Source organism: Pithys albifrons, chromosome 3 (assembly GCF_047495875.1).
Source record: "Pithys albifrons albifrons isolate INPA30051 chromosome 3, PitAlb_v1, whole genome shotgun sequence".
NCBI lineage: Eukaryota > Metazoa > Chordata > Aves > Passeriformes > Thamnophilidae > Pithys > Pithys albifrons.
The window spans coordinates 48857956-48879248 of NC_092460.1; the positions used below are offsets into that span (position 1 = coordinate 48857956).

Consider the following 21293-nt stretch of genomic DNA (forward strand, 5'->3'; position numbering starts at 1 on the left):
GCCTCTCGATGCTGATTTCAGTCCCCTCAGAGATTCCCAAAAAGCTGTTGGGATGGAAATGCATTTGTGCATTTGCATTTCAGAAGTACCAATGATCCCGGCTGGCTCATAGAGGTATGCACATACACTTTCTTTCACTGAGGCAAGCTCATGACATGTGATCAGACGGACAGAGAGAGGAAGGGAGGAGTCACAGAGCAACCCGCCCTCCAATTCTGCTGCGGTCTTCATCACTGGCTCCAAGTTGTTTCAGTTCTGTGAAGCATCTGAACAAGCAGAGGGCAAGAAGGAACAAAAAACCACATTTTGAAGAGATTTGTGTTGAAAATATATCACACTTCAGAATGGACTTTTGTCCTGCTGGTAAGCCTTGACCTTTGTTTATCTATTTTTGGGTGAGGGCTGTGCACTCAGTTTAACAGGGCAGAGCACACCATGAAATCCCAGCAGCTGAAGTAGATGCTGTGGCTGGTGGCTGGAGTAATGAGGTGCTGGAAGATCCCTGTGGGTACAGTAAATTTCTTGTCAGCCTTCAGGATTAGGCATGGGCTACTTGCTCTCCTTTCACACTGGGAGAAAATTTCCTACTGATTTGAATGGCGCTTGGGTCTACTGCTGTACTCCCTTGGGCTGGTGATCCTGGGCTGAGCTGAGAAATGACTCTGGGGCATCAAGCGTTTATGGACACTTGGATGAACACTTGTAAGCTTTGACTTCTGTTTATGCAACTCTGGCGTGACTTGCAAGCTCCAAAATGGTGTTTCCCTGCAGTTCCCAGGAGCTGGTTTGCCTCTGCAGAGCCTCTCATGCAGTTGGGTATCCCACAGCAACACTCTTGCAAGGTTTTTGGTACTGGGGCCTAACTCTTACTTATGTCCATTTTAAAGGTAAATGACTGTATTAGGATTCTGCAAACTCCAAGTCACCTGCAGGTGGGCCTGCCTGGTCCTGAAATAATCTCAATGAGCAGATGTGGGTGGGGGGAGATCAGCCACATCTGAGGAACTGAGAGAGATCTTGGGTTTTATTTCCTGCTTTGGCAGGTGGTGGAAAAAGTGTTTGGGATTCAGCAAGGAAAGGCATGCTGCCAGACTGAACATTTCTAGCTTCTGTCTGAGGAAGCTCTGAGCATGTGTCTGTGCAAAGCCAGCAGAGAGGGAGACCTGAGCGGCAAGAGGCTGAATAAGGGCCAGGAACAAAAGGGATCACCTTGCAATGGCCCTTCTCATTCAGTCTGTGTCACCTCAGGCTTTTGTGTATAAGGACATGGAGCTGAGAGTGAAAACAAAAAGCAATTGCCCGGTTTCAACAACTGTTGTGCACTTCTTAACTTTGAGGTGTGTAGCCAAGGAAAGGGCACACTCAAACCACATCCCAGCCTTCCTTGTCAAGGAAATTTGTGGTACCTGTAGAAGCTGAGCTCTTGCCAGCATCTGACTCTGAATGATGGTAAAGGTGGGTCTCTTCAGAGCACCCAGTCCTCACCACCAGAAAGCAACTGTGGACAAAGCTTCTGCAGGACAAACTGGGCAGGAGGGATAACTCATGTGCTGCTATTTATTTTGGGGTATACCTTCCGCAGTAACTGGGGCTCTCCTAACTGAAGTTCTGACACAGTCATTCACTCAAATTATGTGTTACTGAGTTAATTATGTCTTGAAGGTAACACATTCAAGTAAGTATACTTTCAAGAAGTATACACACTGCAATAGCACAATAAGATCCTGTTCAGGGACAATGTGGATTTGCTAAGTTCTGGCTAGAGGCAGAGCCCAGAGACAAGCAATGTCTGGAGAAATGTGCTAGCTCTGACTGATGTTTTTGTTTAGTCCTGTCCTGTCACTCCACAGGTGGGTGAGAAAGAGGGTTTGTTTGATGCTGAGCTCCCTTGGAAGCCAAGGCTGCCACCAGACACAGTTTTCCAGTGAGCTTTAGAGTACTGAATGCATTTGAAATTGTTAGGCTGGGGCATGATTGTCCAGATGTGCATGCACACCTTTTCCTGGTTCACTCCTACCTGGAGATGTGATGGTTCTGCTAGGTGCATATCTGTGTGCAGGTAAGACCTACATCTGTGGGGAGGTTACTCTCCCTGCAGTATATGTTCTCTTCCGGCTTCCTTCAGAACCCTCTCCTGACTGTCTGGGTGATGCCATACAGCCAGTATGCCCAACCTTTGAGCTGAGTGGCTGAAACATGAGAGAGCAGACTGGTACCATGGTATCCTGTGCTAGGATGTGTGGGTAAAAGCCGTAGTCAGAAGTGTCTGGAGGTTATCCTGCTTGATGTAAGTTATCTTGAGGGATAAGGGGACCAGGAGGCAACATAAATTCTTCCTCTTACCTTTCCCCCATAGCTGAAATATGCAAATTAAAGCCATTGGGACCTATGTTGAATTTCTTCTGACATAAGCTGGAAGAGAATGTGGAGAGTCTGCAGGAAGGAGACAGATAGGGTTGGAGGGAACTGAGGTGCTGGAAGGCTTCCTGTCTTCTGCCTGTTACCAGCCTTGTGCCTGGCTGTGGAAGTGGTGGTCTGTACTGCAGATGACACAACAGCCATATCAGAAAAGGAAAGGAATTTCAGGTAAAATTTTTCCACCAGACAGCTTCCTTCAGGCAGAAGGTGCCCATCAACTGCTCTGCTTGTGTATTGCCATGGGTGGAGCTGCCCAAATGCCCTTTGGTAGCTACACTCAGAGCCCCACATTGCCTTTCAAACTAGCCCAATGAACCTCTGCTGTCATTCTGTGGGTGAGTAGCACATGGTTTGCCACAGTGCTACAGATACAGTCATTCTTGATAACCTTCCCCCACTGCTTCTGCAGTCCATCCTTCCAGCTTTCCTGCATGGTCACTTATCTCTGTGCTTCAAAAACTATCTTCCTATTCACATAATTGTGTACAGGTTTGAAAACCTTAGTTAGCACCTGGGTGGTTCTGCACAGCCCTTTGCAATGGAAAATGAGACCAACACACACAGTACTCTCTGCTGGCCACACAAGTACCCACATGTTTGGTTAACTCTGATCTGCCCTCCAGATGGGGAGGCTGGAGGCATAAGTCACCACAACTGGAATTGAAGTCTGTGTACTGTTTTGAGTGACAGCACTGAAAATACAAGGCTGGGCAGTTCATGAAGAGCTAGCAGGTCTTTCTATCTGGGTCCGCCCTAAGAGTGGAGGAATAACTTCAGGAGCAGGTGTAAGACCCACAGATGTGATGCGGACTTTCCTTTCAACATGTGCTCTCTGAAAATATATTCCAAGCAGCAACTTCATGTTCTCTCTGGAGAGAATGTTAGACATTTTTTTTTGTGTCTGAACTGTAAAACTTCAGTGTTGGTTTGGCTGACAGTATCCTCCTTGAAACCTGTGTGTGTTTTCATGGTGTATTCTTCATTAGAGTGAAATTTCCCCCTGTGCAGAGAACCCTGACCAGGGCTATGCTTCATCTGTGTCCTCACCTAGCTCTAGAAGGAAGTAGAACTTGGTGGTACTGAGAACTTTTGACAGAGCTGAAGCTGTTCCTCAATCCCATGGTGCAGGAATGAATTCCCCCTGCCATTGCAAGTGTCTAGAGTGAGCCAGGCAGTGCTTTCCTTGGAGTGTCCCTCTCGTGTTGGCTCAGCATGTTCTCAGCATTGGGAGGGAAGGAAAGGCAAAGCAGCCTGTTCTCAGTAACTCACCTGCTGCTTGCCCAGCTGCCTCTGCTGCCTTCGCTGCCTTTCTGTGGATGGTTCCTCAAACAAGCCTTTTGTGTTCACTTCCCTTGACTGCAGTGTGGTCAATAACATTGATGAACAGCCTCAGAACACCCTGAACAGAGCATCAGGCCTTCCGTTAGGACAGAGGAGTAACATGCAGGAACTGACCTCAGAATTATTTTCCAAGGCAATTAAGGACTTAAGCTGTTCAAGAAACTTAGAAAACCTAACAAGGACCCTCTCTGCAGCTCAGTCTAAATTACCCTGAAAATTTGATCCATCTATTTTTTCCCATATTATGTTAACCTGCCTTTTCTCTCCTTGATTCCTTCCCCTTCTCCATGGCTCATATGCTTTTTCTCCTCTGCCCTCCCCACACACACAGTCCTTCCCACACTTTTCTCATTCTGATGAACTGGACAGGTGAATCCCTTGGGAGTTGGGCTTTTCAGATATTCAGGAGGAAGGGGGACTGCATTATTTACAATCTTGGTGGAGGTCGTGTGGGTGAGATGATGTCCTCTGGGAGCCTTGTGTCTCTTTGAGATGCTTTAGGCTGCTTTAGTAGACACAGAGTAACTGAAGCAAAACAACCAGCCACACCAAGAGATTGCTGGTGGGTTGGGGGAAGGCGAGGTATGTCCTGCTATGATGCTTGTGTGGAAAGAAATACAGGGCAAAAGGTCTCAGTGGTAATTTGTCAAGGAATCACCCCAGTGATTCTACAATTACAAGCCCCTGCAGGAGTGAGAGAGACAAAGCTGGGTAGACTGAGAGGCTGGCCTCATCTTCTGCAGATGCCAGAACAGTGGGAGACATAAAATAAGCTGAAGCCCAGGCACTGCTCAGAGGCACAGGGTTGACATTTAAAGGGAAGTCAGCAACCTGCCTAACAAGTAGCAGAGCTGTTGCATGGGGGGTTTTATTGTGGTTTCTTTTTGTTTGTTTATTTCTTGTTTGCATGGTTGCTTGCTTGCTTGCTTAGTTTTATGCTTGTTTTCTTGGTTGTTTGTTTTCCTCTCACATACAGGTTTGGTTGTTGTGAGCTTCTGGATGCCACAGGTTTTCGTTCTGTCTTGACTGGTTCAGCAATCAGTCAGCTTCTTTCTCCTCTTCACAAGGGCTGCTTGCAGGGCTGCAAGGGCACATGGGTCCTTCCCAGTCCTGGCATCCTGCTGGTTCGTTGTCCAGTGCTTTATTTCTACAGACTCCGCAGCCTTTCCCCAGGGAATGCAATGCTTGAAACAAGCAGGAACAATGACAGGAGAGAGGCTGCAGCCCGAGAAAAGTAATAGGAACATTCTTAGCACATGGAAACCCAGCCAGGAAGATGGGGGAATGATTAGGATTGAGGAAGGCAGGTCTCTCTGAGCTGTTGTGGCCATGACAGGAAAGAAGCATATGCACTCTGAGATGATTGCCCTCATCCCCTTTTTCTTTTGTCTGTCGTGGCTGCTTCCTTCCCCTTTTTTCCTTCAGCCATATTTATAGCACTTGTTTTGCATGTGAGATCCACACTAAGAGAATTTCCAATGCAACTGGTGCTGCTTCCCCTTTTTCCAGGAAGAAAGGAGGCCCAGGGGGTTTTGGTTTATGAAGCAGCAGAGCAGGACATCCAGTGACTTGCCATGGCTTCCTGGGAAGGCTTTATCTTGCAGTATTTAGGTGCAGCAAAGACCCTGTCTGCAACTGCAGCAGCAACCTCCAGAGCTATCAGCCTTTTGTGAGCTCTGTATTTTTCCTGGGGCCTCATCACCTGGTTTGCCTCCTGTCTAGGTCTGCACCCTTCTTCTCCTTGCTGAAGAGGCTATGTTCCACCTGGATTATATTTAGCAGCAGTGCTGTCACCCCAAGTCTTCTAGGTGTTTTATGAATCATGTTGTGGTTGCCTTGGCTCTACTGCTATCTGTTAACTTCCTGTATGTTAGAAGAAAGCCTACTCGTATTTCTGTGTTGTCTGTGGTCCACAGAACAGCAGTCTCCCAAAGACATTCCTTCTTCAGCAAGGCTTTCATCCCCCCAGGTCCTGCCCCCAGACTTGAAAAATCTCAATTCTCTCTCTTAAGCCACTTCTGACCCTGGCTTTGGTGGATTAATCCATGAAGCCAGTGACTCTTCATGGGAAGTTTGGATGTAGATTAAGTACTTAGGTCACAGATTTTTAGTACAGACAGATGACTGACATAAAAACCACCAGAGAGCATTTGATGAGACTTCTTCATTGCGCTCACAGTGAGCAGAATTGCTTGAGTGGGCAGGTGTGTTGCTGCAGGGTTAGATGAGAGGGCGACCATATCTGGCTCCTGCGAGGGGTGTGTGAGTCTGTGCTGCTTGCTCTGGACTGAGAACCATTTGCAGGCCAAAGGTGATGTGCAGTGGCTTCAACAGCAGGGAGCATAGATGCTGAAACACAGAAATCAGAGTTGCTGTGGTAAGACCCTAGCAGACTAGCAGAGGGTAGGTGCTGAGAGGTTGAGGCAGCTTTTTATATGATATGTTGGCCCCAGTGCTATTCTCACAGGCATCTTTTTTCTTCCAGAGTCAACTGACTTGAGCGAGGCTGAAGAGACAGAAATAGAAACAATCAGGCAGCACAAACAGGAGCTTTTGGAGGACATTAAGGTAAGGACCATCCTGTTCCTCCTCCCTGCCCAGCCTTCTAATACCTGTCTTCACGAAGGAGCATCTTTGCATAACAGTCCAGGCCACGCAGAAGTCCTCTGGCACAAGAGGCATATTCTCTGTCATGATCCAACTTGAATTCTGAACTTCAGACTGTCCTGGCCTATTTGACATGAGGGTACATCCATTTTGTGGTACTCTCTGCTGCAGGAATCATCAGCTGCCCTAATGGAATATTTGAGAAAGGCTGGTCAGATCATGAGCAAGGTTGAGCTGGGGTTGCATGTTTAGGATTAAGGAAATGAGTATGACTTCATTAAGTCATAGTGGCAGGTGTTTGGCTCAGCATTTGTGATTATTTCTAATTACTGATTACCTGCTAATGACATATCAGTCCTGGTTGCCTGCAGCATCATCCTGTGTTTATCAAACTTTTGTTTTGTTTGTGGACCTCCAACAAGTCCTCCATGAAGAATCCTGTCTCTGCAAAGAGGTGTGATGGAAAGACCTTACACAAAAGTTTCTGTGGTTGAGCTTGTTTTTCTTCTTTTCTTTTAGCAGACCCAAACACTTCTGTACTGACTCCTAAAATGTCTGAAAGTAACAAGTTCAAAATCAGTCAGTAATACTGCATCACAATTATGCATGGCGCTATACACTTTCTATTCTGTTCTGCCCCTGCCCCATGGAATATGGTCTTCCATTTGAGAGAGCTTATTGCACTGAGTCATTGGACTTGGAGTGATATTCCCACAACATGAAGATGTCCAGATGCCTGGAGAATAGGTGCAATATTTTCTGGTGTAGAATAAAGAATTAAGCCAAACTACATATTATTTCTCAGGCTTCCGGACTCCCTTATTCTGCTGCAAATCAGAATGGTGTCTTGTCCCCTCTTGCAAAACAGATTATGAATGTATGTGCATGTGATTTGCTTGTGTGTGATTCTTCTCAATTTTCAGAATAGGCAATGGGCACTGTAAGAGGTAAGAATACTTGAGTAGGAATACTACATTTTTTTCCCACTGTGGACAATGAAAGGTTGCTAGATGCACAGACCCATACTTGAAATCCTAAAGCCTTAAAATAGAGGGGTATGCATTTTCCAATGAAGCAGAATGAGTGTAGGTGAAAAGACTACCTCAGAATGAAAGATATTTTCCCCAGAGAATTTTTTCTTAAAGTGTCTAGCAATACCTTTAAACACAAAGACTTGGGAGAATGTCTAGGGGAAGGGAGAGGGAAGAGAGGATGTGTCTTCACTTGCTAGTAACACTGCCAAAACCCAGCAATGAATAAAATAAGAAAATTGGTAATCACTTGAAATTTGGGAGCTAAGATCATGATTTTGTTACATGTGTGCAATTCCTAAAGCTTAGTAAGGGACACTTACAGCTCTGAAGACTAATGAAGCACAGTAGAAGGTGACCAGAGCAAAACTGAAGCTTTTTTAGATTATGGGGTATTGCAGAAGTTCAGTTTCTCTGTCTGGTTACATATTCCGTCCACATCCTCATTTACGAGAAAGGATCAGTCATAAAATCACCCTTCTTCCCCTGCTTATTGTGGCTTGCCTGGGGAAGAATTTGGGTGATTCCTGGAAAAGATCTTTGATGCACTTTGGCTCTGAGGAGGACCATAACTGCAGGATGAAAGCAAGGAGATATAGGAGATATCTTGGTAATGCAGAATATCCAGCCAAGAAGGCCGTGGTCTGTCATGGGCCTAAAAAAATGAATTCTACAAATGATATTTTAAAATCTGGCTGTAATTACACTTTTTTTACACCTCCTTTCATCTTTTCCACCTAAAACTAGGTACCTGATCAATGGTATTTTAATGATAGGTACATTAAAAACTCTGTTTCACAGTACTATCACTTCAGGTTCATATTGACCTCACAGTTATGAGTCCCACTTCCCCTTTCCTGGATGCATATCAGGGCTATGCAAAATAAAAGCTCAAAGGAAAAGGACACAATGGAAGCATTCTTGCATCTCACATTGTTTGAGGAACTGAAATCTACACTTGGATGAGTTCTCTGACAGTTGCCACAGTCATTAATCTTGATTTTTCCAGCCTTGATTGACAACAGACATGAGAACATTCCTTTGCCCCTCTCTCCAGTTGTTTTCATCTGGAATCCAGCAACATCAACCCAGAGCGTCCATTTCATAGACAACCTTGGCTGGTCATGACCACCTAACCTGTCTTTCTTATGTGTTTGAGGGAAGAAGTAAAACATGCTCTGTATATATGTCTGCTGTTTTTCCCTCCATTGCCTTCATCCTCCTGCTGTTTCTTTTGCAGAAGCTGAAAGAGGAGATTGCTGAAGTGATTGCAGAGATCGAGTGTTTCCAAAATGCAGAGAGGCAAGAGGCAGACAATGATCCTGGAGAGCAAACCAGGCAAGTGGAGTAAGATGAGTGTGCTTTTATTTACAAAGTCTCTGTTCTGAGGTTGAAAAAACAAAAGCACTGGTGGGGTATGGGTCACTAGGACAAGGTAATTGAGGATGAAGTCTGGGCTGCTGGCAGCCTAGACCTTGGCCTTGAGTGGATTTAATTGCATCATGGGAAAGCAGAGGAGAGGAAAAGCACCTACAAAATAACGAGATGTGTTTTCAGAATTGCCAGCACAAAGTTTGAGAACTGCCAAAATAGAAAGAGGTATCAGCCACCTTTCAAGACTCAAGGCTTGTGAACAAGACTTTTAGCCAGTTAAAAATTATGTGTGTGGGCAGGGACAGAGACTATAAAGAGTTAAGGCTTCTGTTGAGGGGGGCTCCTGGGGCAACTTGGGTTCTTGGGCCACTGGGCTTGCTTGCTACTTGTAGTATTAATTGTTAATAAAGTTGTTACTTGCTGGCAGCTGGAGTACACCTCTTAATACAGACCGCCACAGGAAATAAGGCCAAGAATACCCTTCTTTCCTGTTAAATTTCACTTTATTTCTGGATAGTCAGACATCTGTCCTTAAGATATCTAAGTTATCTTGTGAGTGAAATGGTGTCGTCCTTTATTCTAAGTTTGATTTTCCTTCTTTTTTGTGCTTGCAGCAAGCTATCACAGAGGGATAAAATTCTGTCCCTGGGTCGGAAGAAATTCAACGTGGATCCTGCAAAGGTAGGATTTGTTAATTCCACCTATGAGGATAAAGCTTGGAGGAAGAGCCTCTGTTAGCTACTGGTCCACTTGCAGGCACCCATGTCAAAGTTACTGTGGCATGAAACTGTGGGGCTGGTTTCCTATGTCACTAAGGCTCCAGTTAGTAGCACTTCCCACCCTATCCTCGAGTAATGTCTTTTATATTATTGCGCTGTGTTGCCTCCCCCCATCATGTGCTTATAGGCCATCCCATGCAATTCAACCCAAACTTAAGAGAAGTAAAGGAGGATGGTTTAACACTGTCAGTGTGTCACAGGAGTGAAATTTCCTTCACATCTCTTCTTGCCTAAGGGGCTCAGAGTTTGCTATAATGTGATAGAGGAGGATGAACTAAGAAGAAGGGGAGAAATTTTGAGAATCAGTCAGGTTCTTTGGCTCATTCAGAACAGAAAAGGACAAAATGCCTCTGTCATTTTGGAAACAGTTTTGGTTTTGGTTAAACTGTGAAATAAATACAGATTTTCCACTTTCTGGGACTCTGACCAGTGGTGTCAAGGCTTCATAGCCTTCAGCCTTCTGCAGAAAGCTCAAGACACATTATGATTAAGTAGACAAGATGTAAGACAGTTCCTTCTTCCTTCCTCTTCACTGGTGGACCACATTTTTTAGCTCTGTAAAGAAAACCACAAGCTGTGATCGAACGATAGGTAACTACCACAGCTAACATCTTGGGTGGCTGCTGCTCAGCATGACAACTTTTTGTACCTCCTTCTGTGCCCTGCTGAGACTGTCAAGATGCCTTTTCCAGCATCCACACCACAGCTGGAGTGCTTGCCAGTCCCCTGGATATCCCTCTGCCAGTGGGAGCTGTCTCAGAGCAGCAGGATCAGTACATACAGCCTGCGTGAGAGAAGGTTTTATTTTGCCTTTCAGTCTGACCTTGGTTTGAAGCCCCAGAGGCATCTCTCTCTGTGGCACTGTGCCATGCTGTGCAGAAATATCTGAACTAGTTCTAACCCCAAGCCAGTTTAGCTTTATGAGTTTAATGCTGATTAGGCTGGTCAAATGTTACGTACCATGTGCCTGTATTATGCAAATTTCTGATTATTGCCGCCCTTTTGCTATATGCCATTAGACTGGGAGGTGCTGCAATGCAAGGAAATTTCTTTTCCCCTCCTTTCTAAGATTACACTGCATATATTCAGTGCTGATACTTTAAATGAGTTTCTATCTCCAAGATCCCTTGGAAGGTTCCCGAGGAAAGAGGAGATAAGTGTTAGGAATCTGGCCAAACAAAACCTTTGGGGAGAAATATTTTCTTCTGGAAAACTGAGCCCCATCATACTTTCAATGCTTTGCAAAATTAAATTGATCTTACTGAAATTCCATCTGGGGAAAAAGAAAGGAAAATAGAATGGAAAAATATCTCACAAACATTTCAATTTCTTCTTTTGAAACTGCTTTTTCTTTGGGACATTTTAGAAGTAGTTTCTTATATATTACAAGGCAAAGTGAAATGATTCCATTGAAGTGGAATATTTTTATGGATGTAAAATAATTTTCATTCCTTTATCGTATTTTTTGAGAGAATGGCAGTGTGGTCTGGAGAACTGTAGTGTTGTTAGATATAGTCAAGAATCTTTTGAACAGAACCTCAGCTTTCTTTGGCTTTGAAAATCATTAAATTCTCTCTAAAATCGGATGTTGACTCTTTATACAACCCAAATCAGACCCTCTCTATTGCTTAAAAAGCATATTCCATCCTACTGGCTGGGAGAGATGGAGCTGAAAAGATTGCAGTCTTCTCTGTTCTGTGGCATGGAAGAAAAATCTAGGAAAAAATTATTTTAAGTAGTCTCAAGCCCATATTTTTGCCTGAGTACAATTTTTTAATATGTCTTCTTTTAAACAAACAGTATTTCCTTTAAGTTAAATTAATTTAGAAAAAATTACAATAATGAACCAAACACTAAGATATTTTGATTAAAAATATTAAAATTAATTATTTTAACTTTGACTTTTCAGACTTTTAACTTACATTGCCCTTTTTTGTTTGTTCAAGTTTCCATCCCAGTTAAACATTCAGCCAGATCTAGGGATGAAATAAAAATGGGGCTGACCACCCATAGTGAAAGAAGAGGGATGGAATAAAGATGAGAACGTGGCTGTCTTCTCCCATAAAGGGGCTGGGGAGTAACAGAGGAGGAAGTTCATCAAAGCTAAGGAAAGCTGATACCAGTGTGTTGGAGTCCTACTTTCTCATCAGAGCACAGAGCTGTTTTACTTCACTGTCTTGCTTTTCCTTAACAGGGGATCCAGTACCTGATTGAGCACCAGGTATTATCCTCAGACCTGCAGGAGATCGCAAAATTCCTCCACAAGGGTGAAGGTCTGAACAAAACAGCCATTGGGGATTACCTGGGTGGGAGGTAAGCAACCCAGACGGGATGAGGAGACACTTTGGAGGCCCTGTCCTGCCTGGCCCCTCTCAACTACCATTTTGGATGACCTGTGGCAGATCTCAGCCAGGTGCCAAGACTGAATATACCTCCATCTGCAGTGGGCTGGGTGGGCAGTACACCCCTGTGAGGGTCTTTGGAAGGTGACTGAGGTTGGCTGTATGGGCTGCTTTTCCTCCTGTTTGTAATGGGGTCAGTCTCAGACAAGAGTGCACGTGACAGCTTCTTCTTGGTCAGAGGGGAAGTGGAGGCTGGGCTGGAACCAAATGCATGTTGTCACACCAAAGGGCATCCAAACTGATCAGGGCCAGAGCTCTCTTCTGACTTTTTCCCTCTATCCTCTTCCAGGGATCCCACAAACATTCAGATCCTCCAAGCTTTTGTGGCATGTCACCAGTTTGCCCACCTCAACCTGGTGCAAGCACTGAGGTAAGTGAGTGATGGATGTAGGAGATGGTACCAGAGCCTGCTCATCCACTGCATCTTACCACCTAGGAAGGTCAGGAAGCAATAGTGATCTGAAATGGGAACTTACAAAGGCCCTACTGCATGTGTTGGCTCCAAGGCCATTGCTCTTCTCCCAGGGGAACAGTTTCATGGTCCCTTGGCTGGACTGGCCATGTGCAGAAAAATGGGTCACTGTGGATTCAATGTTTGGAGTGATGGGAAAAGTTATTTTTTGCAGCAGGAATCATGTCCGTTCACAGTGCCCATTATGTCAGTGACAAAGGGACTTAGTCTTTAGGGCATCTTGTTTTCTTATAGGCCACCTCCAGGTAGAACTCTTTTCTCTTGAGATCTCTTCTGCCTTGCAGGACGCTCTGTAAGAAAGCAGTGCCATGTTTTCCAGGATGCTTAGTTCTGCTTCCTGCTTTTACGATGTTTGAGGCTAATGAAACCAGGCAGTTTCTAGAGAGAGGAGCAGAGCTCCTGCTTTATGCACTGTGTTGTCTACCCAGTGTGATGGGATGACTTCTTTTATTTTCATGGTGTCCCATGGATTGAGGGAAGGGATAAATATCCCTTGCACCCAGTCTGACTAACTATCTGGCATCCTGCTCCTGATAGACAGTTCCTGTGGAGCTTCCGGCTGCCTGGGGAAGCACAGAAAATTGACCGGATGATGGAGGCCTTTGCCAACTGGTATTGCAAGTGTAACCCGGGAGTATTCCAGTCCACAGGTAGTTACGGGGAGAAGGCTGGTAAAGCTGAGCTACACTGTTTCCTAAAGAGAGAAGGCTTTCTTTTCCATTCACAAAGTACAAAGAGCATCACTTGGAAGTGTGTTTCCCCTTAAGCTGGAGGAGGCAGCCCAGTTCCTGTGAAGCTGAGCATCTCTGGTCCCCCTTTTCCTGCTGTGCTACAATCCATTCTAATGGGCAGTAGACTGGAGAAGTGAACGCACATGAGATATATTGCACATCTCCCATGAGATATATTGCATTGCAGCAAGGATAGCACTGACAGATACAGATCTGTAGAAACTTTCCTGCTGTCAGAGCCATTAAATGGTTATGATCTGCCCAACTTGACCTGTTATCCTAAGGGAACAGAATAACCCCCATCATAAGAGATCAACTCTGTCCCTCTTTCTCCTAGCATAGGGGACATCTTTCTCCTCCTAAAACAGAGAGAATGACACAGTTCTTCAGTGACTAGAAACCAAGTCACCTGCTAGGGTGTGGAATATTCTGCCCTCTAAGACAAGTGCCACCCATCCTGGTTTTCTTTCTCATTGTTAGATACCTGTTACGTACTCTCCTTCTCTATCATCATGCTCAACACCAGCCTGCACAACCCCAATGTGAAAGACAAACCCCACTTTGAAAGGTTTGTGTCCATCAACAGAGGCATTGACAATGGAGGGGATCTACCAGAAGAACTCTTAAAGGTAAGAAGACTTCCCATTTTGTCATTAGTTCCTCTTCAGTCTGCTCGGTGTCCACTGAGAAGCAAAAGTCCACAGGTCTCAGTGTAATGCAGGCCCACCGATCTGCCATGCAAGCAGAAGATCCACATGGAGAAAGAATGCAGTATGTCTAAAAGCACATGTGCAGAATGTGAGAACTGCTTTGGAGAGGATGGTGATGACATGGGCCAAGAGAGACAAGGCTGGAGACATTCAGGGAATAGCTATATCAGCTCAAGAAAGTTTGTGCTTTTCAGTAAGAGAGAAACAGATACTGCTGTGTGTCATGTAGGTATGAGGCCATGTGAATAGGGTACCCATGTGTCTGGGAGGTAGCTGGGTGTGTGTGAGCCAATATCACTGTGGTCAAGATTATGAATCCCTTTTTCATACCTAAATGTCTCAATTGACTCCAATGTTTGCATCAGTTGGGACACCAGTGCCTGACTTCTTTTACACCAGGATATACCTTTGAGTAAGTAAAACCAAAAAGCCCCAATGAGTGTCAGGGTCTCTTCCAGCATCTGTCAAGGTCTCAGCAGGTTCATGAAGTCTCTTATCCCAGAATATGAAGTTGCAGAAACAGGGGATACATCCATTAGCAAAGCTGGAGTGTCCATTTTCCCAAAGGCTTAGCAGGCATGGGGCCTTCCGTATGAGGCAAGGTAGAGGTGGGCAGCCTGCTTACATATGTTTGGCTTCGCCTAACCAGCCTGGGTAGAATAACTTCTGCCTTATGTCAAAGAGGCTGCCTACATCCCACCTGCGAGTTTGCTGAGTAGCATCCCCTCAGGGTAAAAGCTTTAGATTTTTTTCGAGTGTCATTTCTTTCAGGCAATTTGAGAGAAGTTGCAGAAGGCTGTAGTTTCTATTTTTTTTTTAATTGGCTTGAGATTTGTGTAATAAATGACTGCAAATCCATTGATGTGAGCAACATTTCAGTATACCTTGAAAGCTAGTAACCTGCCTCCCTGTCATTCTGCTGTTACAAATGTCATGCTTTGCGTTCCTCAGTGCCAAAGCCTCAGTTCTGTGAAATGTGCCTTCTTGTGGCTGTAGCTATGCATACTGGTCTCTACATACAGCTTAGCAGCAGCATTTGGCACCACCAAGCCAGGGTCTGAATGGGGCTGCAGTCTCTGCTGTGTTGAATCCCCATCCTAGTGCTTTGACACTACTCACAGCAGCATTTGTGACATGCTGGGTCTGGTCACTGCAGCCTGTCTTGCTATGGGTGCAACATTTTGTGTCTGTGACTTTCCAAATTGAGATTCTTTATGACACAAGATGCAGGAAAGAGCTAGTGATCCCCCTTTAGACCCTGGGAGGTGTAGACTGAGGGCTGCTGTACCTCCAGTGCTCAGTCCCCATTACCCTGCACTCTGCATGCCTGCCCTTGTAGAAATAGAGTGATGGACCAGATGGACCTAGAATAGTTGTGTACAAGGTTTGTCAGAAAGAAAAACTTCACTGTATTTCTCTCTCTCCATCGATGCTCTGGAGCAGAATATGTTTGACAGCATAAAGAATGAACCATTTTCCATACCAGAGGATGATGGCAACGACCTCACCCATACTTTCTTCAACCCTAACCGTGAGGGCTGGCTACTGAAACTAGGTAAGGGGGAGGACTCCCCTAGCTCCACTGACTTCCCCATTTGCCTGCCTCCCACTATAAATCTCCCCCGGGAGTCGTCTCCACTGTCCTTCGGTCCTGTCTGCTGCAGTGGGCTGAGGCTGACATCTGCTGTTGAAAGCAGCTGCCTACTCCCTCCTCTCAGCTCCTGCAGGCTCTGTTTGCTCAAAAAGGGGCATATTCCTCCCCTTTCCCCATTCCCAGCCCCATCAGAGCTAAATTGGCTCCATGTGTGTGTATGTCCACCACACTGCATCACATCAGTGGTTAGCACCATGGTGTCCCCTTGGAGCTCACCTACAGGGAGACCTGGGAGTGTGTGTCTGTGTGCAGGTCTGAAGCTTGAGGGTGGCAGAGGGAAGGACAGAAAAATATGTGACTAGTGATTTTTGAACCTCATTGTCTTTAGGAGGACGTGTGAAAACCTGGAAACGCCGCTGGTTCATTCTGACAGATAACTGCCTGTACTACTTTGAATATACCACGGTAAAGGCTTAACTCATGGTTGGGAAAGTGTCCTGGGTGGTTACGAGCCTCTGAGTGGCCAGGGAGGAGCAGAGAGTAGGAGCAAGTCTTCCCTTCCACCCTGTGCTCCCAGACTGATCTCACACCTCCATTCTCTCCTATGCTGTTTCCTCACCATTGGTCTTGAGAAGGAGAGAGGCTGGACACTGCAGCTGTTGCTGAGATCTCCTGTTAACTAACCTTCCCACTGTGTAAATAGAGGGTGTCTCTATTGCCCTTGTCACCTCCACAAAGGCACACATCTGGGAAATCAGAGAAGCTCCAAATAGTGGCATAGATTTGGGGAGCATATTGGGTGTTAATTCATGTTTCCTTGCCTTCAGGACAAAGAGCCTCTGGGCATTATCCCCTTAGAGAACCTATCAGTTCGGAAGGTGGATGATCCTAAAAAGCCGGTAAGTCTCCATTGGTTGGTACTCTTCCAGCACAGGCTGCCAGAGGGAAGAGAAGATGCACACAATCTACTCTTACCATGCTTCTCAGAGGGAAGGTGTCATTCCAAACTGCTTTGTGCCCCATCTAAATATGGTTGTATTTTTAATTTGTATTTTTGGTGTGAACAGAGAGCTGTCCTTTGGCTGGCTATATTGTATGTTTTCAAATGTGTATGTGTGTGTAGGGGGACAGAGATAAGTGCACTTAGCTGACTTCCTAGTTATTTTGCACTGGGAAATGTGGGTTCAATTACTCTCCCCAGGACTCTCTATAATGAGTTACAGCGCATGTAAATACAGCACTGTTGTGTTAGGGAACATGCTAGGAAGTGACACACTTTTTCTGTGCTTCTTTGGTGGATATCCACTCTTCAGTGTGTCACAGCTCTGGAAAAAGTGCCTTCTATCTGTGTGGTGGCAGGCAGAAGAGAGAATGTTGCATCTGCTTAATAGGAGGAGAGATCTTCAGGAGTGGAACAGAGGTGACAGATCCCAGAAGGTGGTTTTTAGTGTGTTGATGCTTTATCCCTCCATAAAGCCTGTTAAAGTGTCCAGTCCTTCCCAGGAGGGTATATTTACCTAAGACAGGAGATCACCTAACTCATACGGGAATTGTTGGGGTGGGAAAGGGTCTCTTACATTTCAGAGACAGAATGCTCTCCTCTCTTTTGGAAGCTCTCTGAGTCTGTCACCCATGGCTAAAGGCAGCATTATCTTCTTGGTCTACTCTGTCTTCCTCTAATTCTTCATTTTATTTCCTTTCTGACAGAACTGCTTTGAACTCTTCATTCCCAACTGCAAAGGGCAGAAGATCAAAGCCTGCAAAACAGATGGGGATGGGAAGGTCGTTGAAGGCAAGCATCAATCCTACAAGATCTCAGCAGCCACACCAACAGAACGTGATGAGTGGATTGAGGCAATACGGTGAGGAAACCAAAACTGGAGGCCTGAGCTTGCCTTTATTCAGCCCCAGGGACAAATGGTCACACAGTTTATTTGGCTATCAGAGCTTGAAAAGGGGGGATGGAAAGAAATGTTTGCAATCTAGCAACTGTGGTACCTCTTGACCTTAAAGAGTTTCAAGGTCCCTTCTGGAGAATCTCTAGCCACAGCTAAATTCTCTGCTGTGAGTCTGCAGCTCTCCAGTTATACATATTGGTAAGTGGTGTCTCTGTGCAAGTTCAGTTAGGTTATCAGTGTCACTCTCCATGATTAAATCTCTTACTTTTGCTCCCATTTTCTCTTATTTCCAGGACCAGTATCACACAGGATCCTTTCTATGATCTGGTCTCTGCCCGTAAGAAAAAGATTGCCAGCAAAAACTGAACTCTGACCGAGTCACTGGTCTCAGGAAAGCATAGATTGGTGGACAGCTTCCCTCTCATGCTGGGCTCTTACAGTGAAGAAATTTGGGAGCATTAGCTCCCTTTGCCTCCCACTAGGCAGGAAGATAAACAACAGGACAACTTGCCAGGTTTGCTTCTTGCTTTTCCAGATTGAAGGCAGAGGCACAGGATGCAATCCACTGAGGAATGTCAGAACTGTGGGGCGTGGAGTTGCCCATGTCTGAACATAAGGGCTCAACAGAAATTGGTCTTTGAGTGCTCCCATACAGCCCCAGACATGTAGGACAGCATCTGAGAGGAGACAAGAATGTCTGCATAACGTCTCTGGCCCCTCCCACCATCAAACCAGGCTGAGGGATTTTAATGTGAGGAGCCATGTAGACTCTTGGAGCAGCTGAGCATGGTCCAGTCAATTGCAGAGCCCCAGTGGTTTCTCTCCCACAAACAGATGTGTAGTTTTTGTGGGGTGGGGGCCACTGATGTTTAGGATCTCACTGTGAAACCAGAGGCCAAGATAAGATAAAAGGCTTCAGTTCCAAAAAAACCCTCTCTCCCTCTTCCTATTGCCTTGAGGGCTGTAATCCTGGATAGTCCCCAGTCTGTAACTGAGTCATAGATTTTAGAAAGTTATAGGTGTTGGATTGCTAGCCAACATAAGGGATAACTGAGTGCAGAGAGGCTGTGGGACCACAGGGTCTTTTGTCTCTGTTTTGAGGCTTGGGGACCAACACAGGTTTTCCAAGGGAAGAAACCCAAACACTAGCTGTCCTCCTGGCTGATGGCTCCCCAAAAAAGGGTGATTCCTTATACCAGCCCAGAGGCCTGGGCTTTGTATCTGAAAGACATTCAGCCAGATGGCATGAAAAACTGGAGGGGCATACATCTCCCACACCCAAGCACACACACCCCCAGGGTCATTTGCCTGTTCGCACATTGGTATCATCTGAAGCCTGGGTGTTTTTGTCTCTTGTGTAAAGAAGGAAATAAAAGTGCTTGAAACAAGCCCAAAACTCGGGGTACATGATCGTTTTCATGATAAAGGCAGAGGATGCAAGGTAAGAGTGTCAGCAAAGCAGCCTGAGCACCACTGCAGTCTCGGCATTTTCCTTCCTGCAGAGGGCTGTATCTACCAGGAAATCGGCAGCAGGGCCAGCACAGCCCGATTATTCATTCCGGTTATTTTTGCCCAAGCCACAGGAATGTTGAATTAATTTCAAGAGATAGGGAGTGTATCTCAGAGTTGAAGCACGCACTCTCCCTGGAGAAGGAATGTGAAGGTTTTCTTCTTCTTGTGTCTACAAATATCTCCTGCATGGAATCTCTTTGTTACTGATGTGATACACGGTGAGTTTGCTGCCCATTGGTCTAGAGCACGTGTGCTCACGCTCACACATACACGTTGGCTCCTGCTTTGAATTCAGTGAGGGGAGACAGGCAGGCTTATATCCAGATGTAGAGGAGAAGTCAGAATATGGCCCCTTATCTTGTCAACATCTCCAGTATGTGTAAGTGAAATATAAATATGCATTTGGTTGGTGAGCTGTGTCCCAGAGCCTAGGATTTGGGAGAGAAGTGTCTGTTCCAATGCGTCTCAGGCTTATGCTCTGTGTGACAGAAGCCATCACATCAATGTATCCTGAAGTCTCACTTCTACCCACAGTCTGGTCTTAGGTGAAGGAATAAAGGCTAAGCCTTCCTTACAGTTTACTTGGATCATTCCTATGACTGCAGGGTCTATCCAAGTACTTCCGCATTCCTCATCCCCAATCCTTCCAATTCTCTTCAGGCTGCCTATGTTTCTTCCCCTCCCTTCTTCCCCTAGATACCCACATAGTGCAGAGCAAAATTACTCCTAGTGGGGAAAGGATGGGAATGACAACTTGTGAGAGGCAAAACAATGCACAGAGACAGGCAATTGTGTAATTTCCATCCATCAAACTAACCACAACAGTCAGGAAGGGCTGGATCAGGTTTCTCCTCTGCTAGAAATGAAGTAGGGAGAAAGACAGTAAATTTGAGTTTCCAATGCCTTTGACTCTAGCAAAAAAAAGGCATTTCTAAACTCCTTGCTACAGTCCTCTGTGTCATGAGCACAGTGGTACCTGATGTTGCCCACCAGCAGTGTAACATGTGCTGTCTCTGAGTGGTATCCTTGATGTCATACTTGCTGAATACCAATGTGGCATTGGCCAGGGTGTCTCAGGATGGGCCTATAAAACTGACCACCCACTGATATCTGTGTGCTTTGGAGCTTTTTGTGCTTGGAGCCCTTAGAAATTTATGATAGGGATGACTTGTGCAACTAGAATGGCACCTCTGGGAATGTGTTGCTGATCACCATTGCACATGCCCTTTGCTGAGGGCAGCTGCAGCACCACACACGTGAATGCATACCGACAAACATACAGGCACACAGAGAGCCCTTTGGGTGTTAAATCTGACACACTGCTATCTGTATGGTAGTTATATTTTCTTTCTCATCATAGACAGCATATGTGGCTCACACAGACATACATGCAGAAGAGTGACTCTTATTACCTGCCTGCCTAAGGATTCCTGTGCATACCCAGCAATTTGTTTTCATAATAAATGTCCATCTATTTTCATAAAAGTGCTTCAGAGGAGGATACTGCAGATGTGTGGAATAGACCATATCCATATCACTACATCCTGCCTCCTCCCCTCTCCTTCCCTTCCTCCCATTCCCTGTTTATCAGCTCCTTTTTGAAAGGCTAATACATTTTAAAAAGGCATTCTAGAAATTGTTTGCAGCAACAGAGATGGAACAGCTGTGAGGAGAGCCAGCAGTCTCATGCACTACAGCTTAGGTAGAGAAAATCTCTGGGAGCTGGAGGTGAAGGGCAGCATATAAATGGAGGCACCCTAGACTGAATTATGGATTCAGAGTGATCAAGGGCCATCAGTTCAACCTGCCTTTCTGCAGGGGGTGAATGCTTTTGGTGATAGGGACTCAGGAGCAAATAGAGGCCTTGGAGAGGCATGACTCTACATGTGAGTTGGCCATGTGTGTTGGTCAGTGTCAGGGTGGAAGGACCCATTAGAGACACTGTCTATTCCTAGCAGGCCTGAAACTGCTCAGCTGTGTGTCACTCAGTCTTCAGTGCAAAGGGAAAATCAAGAAACTCTTTTCTTCCAGCTAAACGGGGTTATATGGAGTGGAACTGCTTACCTTTTAACTCTGTCTGTGACACACTGTGTGAGTCACCACACCTCACCCCTCCACAGTACTGCAGGGATTGACACCAAGAGGGGCAAGTTTGTCAGCTTGTACCATAAACCCAGAGGAACAGAAGGCTATGGCAATAGCCTCAGAGGGATGGGAGCCAGTCTTCATACAGTCTGAGATCAGTCATTTGTATGGAAAGAAACAGAGCCTCGCTGTATAGGAACTTGTCTGAAGGGTGCAGTCAAATTTGGGGGTTCAATAGGAGCAGTTCCTCCTGTCTCAAATCCTTGTGTTTGGTGTCTGGAAAGCAATGGCCTACATGAGAGTGGGGAACTCATTGAGGTACTTACTCCTTAAATTTTT

The 21293-nt window shown here is 45.5% G+C and overlaps 1 protein-coding gene across 1 annotated transcript; it reads left to right on the top strand.

Annotated features, from left to right (window-relative positions):
- The first annotated feature begins 159 nt into the window (after positions 1-159).
- On the top strand, positions 160-18766 carry CYTH4 (cytohesin 4). The gene is made up of 13 exons (XM_071551732.1): positions 160-363; positions 6245-6327; positions 8638-8735; positions 9386-9452; positions 11745-11863; positions 12242-12322; positions 12962-13074; positions 13636-13784; positions 15309-15420; positions 15848-15924; positions 16287-16358; positions 17167-17321; positions 17651-18766. Exons 1-13 carry the CDS (start codon positions 345-347, stop codon positions 17721-17723), a joined length of 1218 nt encoding a protein of 405 aa, XP_071407833.1. The 5' UTR covers positions 160-344; the 3' UTR covers positions 17724-18766.
- Positions 18767-21293: the final 2527 nt, after the last annotated feature.